The sequence below is a fragment of the Trachymyrmex cornetzi genome, unplaced genomic scaffold, assembly GCF_001594075.2.
Source record: "Trachymyrmex cornetzi isolate Tcor2-1 unplaced genomic scaffold, Tcor1.1 scaffold88, whole genome shotgun sequence".
NCBI lineage: Eukaryota > Metazoa > Arthropoda > Insecta > Hymenoptera > Formicidae > Trachymyrmex > Trachymyrmex cornetzi.
Window position 1 is genome coordinate 1035615 of NW_017300223.1, and position 10977 is coordinate 1046591.

The window sequence follows — 10977 nt, forward strand, 5'->3', positions numbered from 1 at the left end:
CACAGTAAACCCCGTAAAACACGCTTCACCGTGTGATCACTTTCCGGGGGCCCGCCGGCCGAGCGAAACCGGACGTAAAAACTGCCGTCTCCGAGTAATCTGCATCGCGTGACGCAAGCGGCCCGCAATTGCGACTACACTTCGACAGTATAACAGCGTAACTCGATAAAATTCGCATTTGGGTCACGCGTACTCTCTCGTTCCCTCTCTCCCCCTCCCCTCTCCGACTCGTTCTCTCTTTCGCCCCCTTGTCCGATTCCCGCTACTTCTTTTGCTTTTATTTTTCCCCTCGAAAGGGCCTGCCTTATGCGCCTTGCGGCATCGCGTGCGTTTATGCGCCCGCGCCCCTTCTCACAGCGAGGGGGATGGAGGGGGGCGGGAGATTGGGGGGGGCCGCTAGCGCGCCAAGAGGCGAAAAAAAGTTAGAAACGCCTCTTCTTCTTGCACCCTGTGATTGTCTTCTTGCTCGAGGTAAATCTGTCGAATAATGGATAGAACAAGTTCTCGGAGAAAATCGTAAAGTTGCCGATTGTTGCCGAAAATTAGAATGAGGTATCGCGCATTAAAAATTCCTGTATATAATTACTTTATTTAAAATTAAAAGTGTTCTCAATATAAATTAATTTCAGTATAAAAATAAAAGAGAATAATTAAATCAATCTTTGGTGTTACAATTTAATGCATTAATTGGTAGATATTTATCATCGATTAATTATTATCAGAAGTTGTAGAAAACTAAATAATCTAAAGAGCAATTTAGTAATTTTATATCGCACGCCAGTCTGATGATTTAATGTTGCGTTATCTGTAGGATTAAATTCTAATAATAACATTTCTAATATGTATTTCCTGGTGATCAAATCCAATCTGATATCATATACGAGCGTTCATGCAACACATATCAAACTTTATATAACAGTAGTAGCCCTTAAATGCACTCGACGTGCGACGGTGATATTTGTACTTTTAATACTCGCTTGTACACAGGAACATGACAAACTGGTTTTCTCTGCAAAGGTTACTCATAGATCGTTCTTAGCGCTTCTCATCGATATCGATTTATCGATTTTGCCAAATCCATTAAATTGTCATTAAAATAATTTTAATCAATCGCACATAAATTTTTGAAGAACGATAACAGAAAAATATTAATGAGCGGAATAAGATCACCTTGTTCAATCAAATTCTATACAAAACAAGGATTAAGACCAACATAGTTTCTCTACACAATTTTATGAATACCATTTTGTATACCTAAATAAAAAATGCACCTTGCTTCAATTGCCATGACAGCATAAAGATCATCATCGTAACATCAGGATCCAAAACATCAGGAATCAAAATTATACACCAGTCGTAGCTAACATCAAGGATGTGTAGTTCTGAGAAATTGAGATCCGTGCGATTGATATCGATGTTCCGAGCGAAAGAGGCCGAAGTGAATGAGAACCACCGAAGACCATGGCGCCTGTCTGCGAGTATGCTGACCGCAGTGGCACTATCTGGACTATCATTATTCATCGGATATATATCTATTACAAATTTGCTAATTTTGTTGAAACAGGTTGATTTAAGCGTAACGTAGAAGTGCTGTTGACGAGGAACGGCAAGAGGGTGCGCGGGAGTTGATACTCACGATTTGCGAAGTGAAGAGAAGGGATGACAAGGAGTAGTTACGACAAAAGTTACAACCACGTAAAAGATACTTTGCGTAAACAGTGGACGAGGCTTATTCACAACATTACAAATATAATCCTAAGATTTCCTTGAATTTGCTTTCATTTTTTAAAATGTGCATTTAAAAAAACAGGATCCTATAATTTCATGATCTAATAATTTCGTTTACGTATATATGTGTCAAATATTTGACAGAAATATATATAATCTTTTTGATTAACCGTATCAGTTCAATTCGCGTGCTTTTTTTAATAGAAAAGAATGAAAAAAATGTTGATCTCGTCAAACTTACATTTTTTTTCTTTTGTGATTAAAAAGTATCTATATAGATGGAAATTATACGGAATATATGGAACTGATACGGTTTAATCACAAAGATTGTAATTTATCAAAAAAGGTATTAAATATATTTATTTAATTTCGGCCATGGTACTAGTGCAAAACTATTTACTGAAAACAAAGTCGACAAAATAAAAAGATATCGAATAAAATATTATGCACCGAAAGAAAGATTGCATTGCATCGACGCAGTACAATTCGCGGAAACGTTCTGCGATATCAGACGTGTCTTGTAAAAATTTGAAGAAGAAAAATGTTTTTAAAAGCTTTTAATTATCGCCTGCAATGATGTATTTAGTAATTCTTAATTACAGTAAGGTCATGTCCCTGATTAATTATCGAATTACAAGTTGTTATATATACTCAAATATAAATTACATATATAATACTTAATAAGAATATAGAAGACACAATGACATCGATAAACCCGGCGTACTTATATAAGCATTTTATCGTGTATATATCGCTATTGTCTGTGCGATAATTACAATAAAAAAAAAACTGCAAGTTTGACTTTTGAATCCACGTGGAGAAATCCGGCGTCCGAAAATAATTAATAAGTTAGATATGTATTATCTTTTTATATAATAGTATATATATATATATATATATATATATAACACATGATGCAATCGGTTTTTTATAAAGAAATTCTAAAATTTACTTACTGAAATTAAGAACGGAAGAAAATCTATAACACGTTACTATATATATAAACCCAAATTTTTCTATTATTCATTCTTCTGCGACAATTAATTTTTTTAGAAAACTAGAATATTTTAAAAGCATTGGAAATGATTACTGATTCATTTATATAAATAAAACGTAAAATATGGAGAAACGATTCCTTGCACATCCAATCGTACAACATATGGATTTAACGATTCGACATATGTAAAAATGTTTCAATAAAATTTAATTCTGTAATCTTCCTTTATAGCGATCGTCTGCGTCTTCCCTCTGTGAACCTCTATTCGAGTTGCTCTGACGCCTTCAACAATCGTCGCTCCAGCTGGCTAGAGTAAATTGCCCTCCTAGAGTAGGGCTCCGGGCGCTAAGTCATGGACTAGGCTCCCAGCATAATGTGATCCTAACCGCCGCCAGTCACCTACAGACAACTTTAACGCGATAATGGGCAATGGGCCTGACCTAGGCTGTGCACCGGCCGTGACCTTCGTTGCGGATGGAGGCCGGTTCGTCGTTCGCACACGTATGCGTTTGCAAGCTTGGTGATCTCTCGTATCTATGTAGGTATTCGACAGGTCTATATTTAATGTCCATACTTAATTCTAAGGAGTAGATAGACGGAGACTGACGGGTCTCCATCTCAAATTTGCCAAGTCTATTAATTTGCGTTTCTTTTCTTTGTTTCTCGAGAAAGAAGTACTGATTAAAAGTATTGCAAAAAATTCTTTTCTATTAAGATATATTGAAAAACATTTCTTTTATAATAAAGTAATTATTACTCGTTTAGAAAAGATTAAGCTTGATTCTTCTCATATGCAGATTTATATAGATATATTGCAGCGCTCTTAATATATTGAGTCTCATTTGCGTTCTTTGTGATTAAATTGCAACAACGTTATATTTAACGTTTTCTGAAATATTTCTTACCCTCTTCTTTCTCGCGCCGAGGTATGCGAAATGTAACACCATTTCAAATTCGGAGTTTTTTGTGCAGTAAATGTTTTTTTTTAATGATTCTGGAAAGAATCTGTTGCTACTATTTATGACAATGAAGGCTATCAACTTCATTTACGCAATACGACGTACTTGTCATTGAACATTTTTATACACTTAATTGGTCCCCTATCGTATTGTCTTAATATGCGTCGGCGATACATGCGAGAAAAATATTTAAAAGGCAGTTAATCAATTGCGTCTGCAGTGACTATCGGGCCAACGTGAGCACTATATTTCCTACAGGAATAATTTTGATCAGTGTCATCGGAGTTACGCGCCGGTGACTACAAAGAGCAGCGAGTCTTCATCATGATAAATTTTTAAGATCTGCTGTGTGTTCCGTCATATGGAGTTCTAATATAAAAAATTGCCAAAATTATGCGAAAGATTCTAAAATACTTGTACGTTATACAAGGACTTAGGATATTTTTTTTGTTACAATTTTTTTGAAATTTTAAATTAAGGTTCCTTTTTCAGTTAAAACCAATTTATTTAATATATTACAGTTTTTTTTACATAATAATTGATATGTAAATCGTTATAAGACTTTGAATTAAAATTTCTTTAAGCTATAGACTGTGATCAAAATTTCGAAACAAAAGTATAATGTTGTAAGTTAGAAATAATTGTCCCTACAATTAGTAATAATTACTCTTAAAAGAGATTTTAAAAGAAACTTTTCCAACAATTGCAAATTAACACTTTAAACTGCCTTAAACTGCTTTAAAGCGCTGATTTGCGTTGATTATTGGTGAGCAATGACTTATCATGCTTCATGTGCTACATTTATAACATACATGTACACGTACATATGTCCGCGTATGCCTGTCTACTTATAAGTTGATCATGCAACAAGAGGCAATCGAGAGATCGGCCGATCTCTCGAGGACATCGGCTAAAAACCACCGTTCATTTTTGCTACAAGAGATATATATCAAACTGCAGAAAGAACGTACGAAAATTTTAAGAAAAGTTTTAATAGAAAAAATATGCATACAAAAGTATACGAGAAAAAAACGTGGAGCAGTCGAGAATAATACAGAAATGAAGAAGAATTGAAGAGAACAATAATAGAAAATAACAGTACAAAAGAGAAAGATTATGTGTTTTTGGGAACATAAAAAAATCACGTTGCATAGTGATAAGAAAATATAGCAGTTAGAAAAAAATTGCATCACGGATAAGGAGCGCTTAGTAAAGATAAAAGAAGGAAAAGATTAAATGAAAAGAAAATTGAATAAAACAATGATAGATGCAACGTACAATGCATAAATAATATTCGATATGCAAGTGTATTGTCTGTGCGAAAACAACACAGGGGTGGAGATATAATAAGAATCAAAGATTAGAGTACTCTAAATAAAATAATATATACACTTAATACACGCTTGTAAGCGATTTGTAAATAAAAATAATAATGTAATAGTTGAGTGTAAGTTGATAACGATATACAATAAAAATACTAATTATATATTATTGCTTTTATTTTGATCCGGCAGAGATGCTATTCGCAGCAAAGCCATTAGAATAAAAATTTTAATTTTCTCCAAATTATTTTCATATATTTATCATAAATACATAATTAAAATCAATCAAACGTAATTATTTGACGTTCATATACAAAAATTTGAATTTATTTCGGAAATAAAAGCGATGAAACATAAAGAGAAGAGATAAAAACAAATCTAAATAAAAGAAGAGAAAAAAGAGATAAAAAAAAGAAGCTATAAAAATAAATTTAAAACAATTTTACAAACATCAATGTTATCAATGTATCATATCCCAAAACCAGATCAAGATTTTCATCAAGTAACGCAGACGAATATAGAAAGGCAAGAACAAAAATGCATGCAAAAAAGTTTATAAGGACGGATTTTCAAAAATTATTCCTTACAGTGGGGGATCAAGACGAACGATCAGACAGAGAGACAAGAGGTCACTCCCGATAACCTATTATAAATGCGATACCAGTTAGTCATTCTTTTTTTTTGCATTTTCGATGCTATTTTCTATTCCAAATTCTATTCTAAGTGGCGACAGTGACAGCGAACCGATATCGAGAGCCGACGCTTCCGAACGTTTGCAATGCATGTCGCGCATTTTACGCGCGCACTCAGTACGTTAAGAACATACTATCACAACTATATATGCATATTTTTTCTTTTTTTTCATTAAATCGTTCCGGCTATTAATCTCACCGATATTGCTGGACAGTGGGCGTAACTTTTGAACTCTCGTTGGCACTTCGCCATTCGTTATCTGGGCAATGCTAAATACATGCACACTTATTTTTGACTGCTGCAATACCGTAAGATCAGTTTAGGAAGCAAATAATACGATGTCGATTGCCATACTATAACGTGTACAATGAAAGATATAGTAAAGGATTTGGAACAGTTAGAATAGAGCATAGAAGCTAGTTACAAATGAATGCTGTCTATAAATAGTACAGCGGCTATACTTTTCGAGATAGGCAATTTAAATCAAATATCTCGCAATGTCCTTCTTTTTCTAGTTTCTTTTCATTAATTTTTTTTTAGAGGGAGTTCACTCTTTGATAAATAATTTATAAAGTATTCTATTCTCCAATCATAACATTTAAAATAATCTTTTGCAACCTGTCTGCATAAACTTCTTTTTTCACTTTAACTCTAAATGCAAAATACTGTGAATATTTATATGCTAGTAAAAACTATAATATAGTTATTTATATGATAGTAATAAAAATTGTAATATAATTATTTATGTGATAAAAAAAAAACGATAACGATATGTGACGGAAAAAAAACTTTCACCGCGCTAGTTTAATTTACTAACAGCAAATTATCCAACTTGCGTTTGTTTCTCTGTGGTTTATTTTTTGCACAAAAAAGTGAGGAATTTTTGCCTTATCATCGTTACGAGCAAATGAGCCTTCAACATTTGCAATTAGTAATCCGCCCGATGCAACAGCTATCTACAATATAAAGCGAGTTCAGTACGAGAACTTCGATCTCGACTCACGTATCCCGATTGCAGCGCTGGAAAATAAAGCTATAATTGACGCGATATAGATAATAATAAGTTAACGCTTTATCGGAATGCCAAAGTGTCTGTAATCGCGCGATACGCGATAATCGGCCACAATGCGGCCGGTGCCGCACCACGCTGCGCCGCGCCGGTGAACTCACCATCGTGCTCGGGGCATATTACGCTTATAAAAAATTCAGATTCGCCCAGAAAGAAAGCACGCCAGTCTTGCGGTTAGCGAGACCACGATCGGCCTCCCTTGCCGATCTGAGTTCCTAAGCAGGTCGTTGATCTTATTTTGTTTCTTCCCCTTCCTCTTTTTTACTTTTTTCGCTTCTCTCTCTCTCTCCCTCTCTCTCTCTCCCCCTCTCTCTCTCTTTTTTCGCGAACACGGGGGCCTTAATAACAGGTTGCGGTTCTACCGCCACTATTACGTGCTTAGCGGCAAGTGGCTCGAAGACAGTTTCGCCCGAGGGACTCGTGTGGCGGTGGACCGTTTGGAGCTCCTTCTGCTCCTTAACAAGTGTATATTATGCACGCAGCGCATACAGGGTGTCCCCGAAAACATGGTATCCTTGACCTCCACTTTCATCTGATTGTCGTGGTAAAATTTCTAGTTTTTAGTATACCTTGGTAGCAATCAATAATAAATCATATAATCTGCCAATTACGTGATACCGTGCACCTTGCGTCATCGGATTATCACTTATTCGTCCCATTCCGACAATGGGTGACTGCAAGTGCATATTTTTGCAACTTATGCAGATATAATGTAAAATTAATTATTAGAAATATTCGTCGTTGCATTTTATTTGTGAGCAACGATTTTCCCTGATTGAATTCCCACAATGAGTAATGTTGCCCAGCAAAGGTTGGGAAGAACCTTTGAAAGTTTGAAACCTACGAATCCTAGAATGTTTCTAGATATTAGGAAGAATCTTTCTGATTTTTTTATTTCATTCCCGTTTCAATCTTTTATCATTCTGCACGATTCTCCGATACATATTGTATATTTTTTTTAAATATAAAAGAATATAAATAAAGAAACATGTGTGCAGCAGGCGGGTTATACGGTACTCGTCTGGTAAATCGTAGAGTTAACAGCAACGGATGTCGGATGTGAGAGCCAGTTATATAATTGTTACTTCGACACTATTAAGTTACAAGATGCTCATCAGCGGCGATGATACGATGCAATTCAGTATGTGCACAATGTTGCATGCGAGAGCGTGTACATACGCGAGTCACGCCGGACGGATCGCCGAGTCTCGCTGAGGTTAATTTACTTGACGTTGCCAAGGAAAACATGATCGGTGTCGTGTATGAAATATTACCACTCGCGGTAATTAATTCTGAGGCGAACCTGGCGCCTGGCTGGCACGATCTTTGGGATAATGCTACCTTTTGCTAAGATATGCACAACGAGTTTTTGCAATCGTGCATCAGACTAAACATCTCGCAAAAATAAAGAATCGCGACACAGCACATACGTCGCGTTTGATATTTTATTGCGAAAAATTTTCAATACCATGCGTACTGCATTGCGAGAGCATACATTAATTAAATACCGTGCAGAGTAATGCCTCTCACAGATTTAAGTGAACTTAAGCGCTCTGACATTTCAAAGTTTTTTTTGGAGTTACACTGTTAAATATTTCACGAAATTTAATATACTTTTAAGTTACGCAATTTGAATTTAATTTCATGACATCACATTAAATTTAATGTATTTATAACTTAAAAGTGTATTTGTGTACATGTACACGAAATTTAATGTATTTTATGAAATTTAATGCACTTTTCATAAAATTTTATGAAATTTAATGTACACGTTCATTATATTTAACTATTGTAACTTAGTTTTCAATTAAATTATTCATTACTTTTAATTTTGTTCATAATCATGAGCTTCAGTTATATGTAAAGGAAACATTTCTAACAGTGTATTTATGATAAAATTTCAAATTGTATATAATTGAATTAGTATTCTTTTATTCTTTAAGATTAATATACCGCGATAAAAATATACAAAATTTTTAATAAAACCTAAATTGTTTAAAAGATAAATTGTTTTAAAAAGATTCAAGTTTTTAACTTTTATTAAACTTGATAAAAAGATTTACTACGAATAATCCATATGAATATTTTTCTCACTAAGATAAATATAAAAATTAATTTCTAAAAAATGTTTGTAAATTATAAAAATACACATAAAATTTCTATAGAATTATAAAATTTAACAATACAGAGTGTTTCATGGAATTGAAAGACTGAAAACGAGCTACATCTCAGAAATGATAACAAACATGGGAAAATGTTATAAGATAAAATAAAATGATATATATATATATATTATGTTGTATCCATCCTATCAGTTCCTCTTTCTCACTTCATGGGACATTCTGTATACAGAAGGAGGGAAACGGAAGAAGAAACTTACGAGGCTGCGCTAAGGCAAAGACACTCTCCGTCTTCGCGGCGTATTCGTCGACCTCCTCGTGGTGTGTGATACCGGGCTCTAAAGGCTGGTCGGCCTGCATCCCGTACATGTCCATCAGCTTCGAGATCGGCGGGATCCTCGGCAGAGCTCGACCCGTCATATTCGGCGCCTGTTTTAAGCCGAGCTTATTCAGGATCTGCTCCTTGATCGCTTCCAAACTAAGCGCGCGGATCTCCTCGTGCATCCTACAGGCGTTGCAGGCGTTACCGGCCATCGCCAAGTGCCGGACGTGGGCTCTCTCGATGCCAGGCGCGTCAAAGGCATCGAGGAGGACCAGCGAGAGTAATAGCAGCGCCCTCGTGACCATCTTGTTCAAGGTCGCCCTTGGTCGGATCAAGCTCTACGATCGGCTTTCGTCGCGAAAGAAACGATCAGATGATCAATGGCATCGTCGTTCCCGCCAAGTCCTTGTCTTTCCTCAAGACAAGACTTGAAAATTTATCTTAATTTCCCCTAATAAAACGATTCTTGGTTGATCTCTGATAATTCCTGCACTATGTCCTCCCCTTCTGTTCCTATTATATTATATTTTCCCCCTTCGATGGCCTCCCTCACGATTACAGAAAGTCTTTTTTTCCTCTTCACGATTTCTTCTTCTACGTTCTCCACTTCTACTTCTTTTCGTGTAGCCCCGGTCTCATTCGCGAAGAAAGTCTCTTTCTTCGTCGTTTATCTCGCAGCGCCAGCTTCTTCCTGAACTTACGCAACCATACGTTCTCCACTTCCAGTAGCCGCCTGGTCCCCTTATCGTGTCCTGAAGTCGGTACTCCGCCGGAACTAGGCGACCGGCCTCGATCACGATCGCGATCTGCACGATCCAGTTTCGCTTTCTTCCGTCCTACGTCACAAATTTATTAACTCCGTGGAAAGCTCCAGTCTTCTCGGTTACGCAGAAGATGCGATTAGATCGAGAAAGAGGGAGAGAAAGAAAAAAGAGAGGGGAGAGAGAGAGAGAGAGAGAGAGAGAGAGAAAGAATCGCCGGTATATTTTCCGAGCGATCCGCTCCACTTTATGGGGTTCACCAAAACCGTTCTCACGCACACCAATCACAGCGAGAGAGAATCACAAGACACTTGAGGGTCTCGACGGGACTTTGTGCAAGGTGTCCTGGACAATCATGCGGCCGGCTGCATCCTCGTGACCTTCAGGTTTTAGCGCCAGTTTGGTTGTCGTTCCGAAACGTGTTGTACGATCTGTAGGGTTCAGTGACAGATCCAATTTTCTATCAAACACGCTTCGGATGTCATGGCGCCAAATCCGAACTGGTTATCTCAACTTTCATCAACTGATCCTACTTTGTCATGTGATTCCTCGTTCTTCCTTCCTGTCCACTTCCGGTATTCTGACTTGGCTGACACCACCGAGTTGCTACTACTGCGGGTACCAATTCTCTCGTACCAACCAGCTTCACCCTCGTTTGAGGATGCCGATCACCAAAATTAGGTGGAGAACAATTGTGAAGAATGATGATGCGTGATAGTGCGTGGGCAGCGATGGCTCAGGTAACGGACTGGTAGAACCCCGATGGATCTTAAGAGCTTGCCGGTCTGTCAAGCACTGAGACAGGAGGCGCGAATTCTCACCGCATATATGTCCGAGGTGGCCTCCTCCTCTCTTCTTCTTCTTTCTTCTTCCCTCTCCCTCTTTCTCTTTCTCTTTCTCTCCCTCTATCCTCTCCGCTATCACGCTGTCTCCCTCCTTCGCACAAACGCCGCGACGTCTTTCTCCGTCTCAGTATTCTCTCTCGTAGTATCTTACGCACTCGCGC

At 37.1% G+C, this 10977-nt stretch overlaps 1 protein-coding gene across 1 annotated transcript in view; it reads right to left on the reverse strand.

Moving 5' to 3' along the window:
- LOC108769255 (growth/differentiation factor 11) overlaps positions 1–10811 on the reverse strand; it is a 22534-nt gene extending 11723 nt beyond the window's left edge. The window contains exon 1 of the mRNA XM_018520133.1: positions 9149–10811. Coding sequence (XP_018375635.1) covers positions 9149–9515 — 367 coding nt within the window. The 5' untranslated portion in view covers positions 9516–10811. The remainder of the gene's footprint in view (positions 1–9148) is intronic.
- Between the last annotated feature and the right edge of the window lie 166 nt (positions 10812–10977).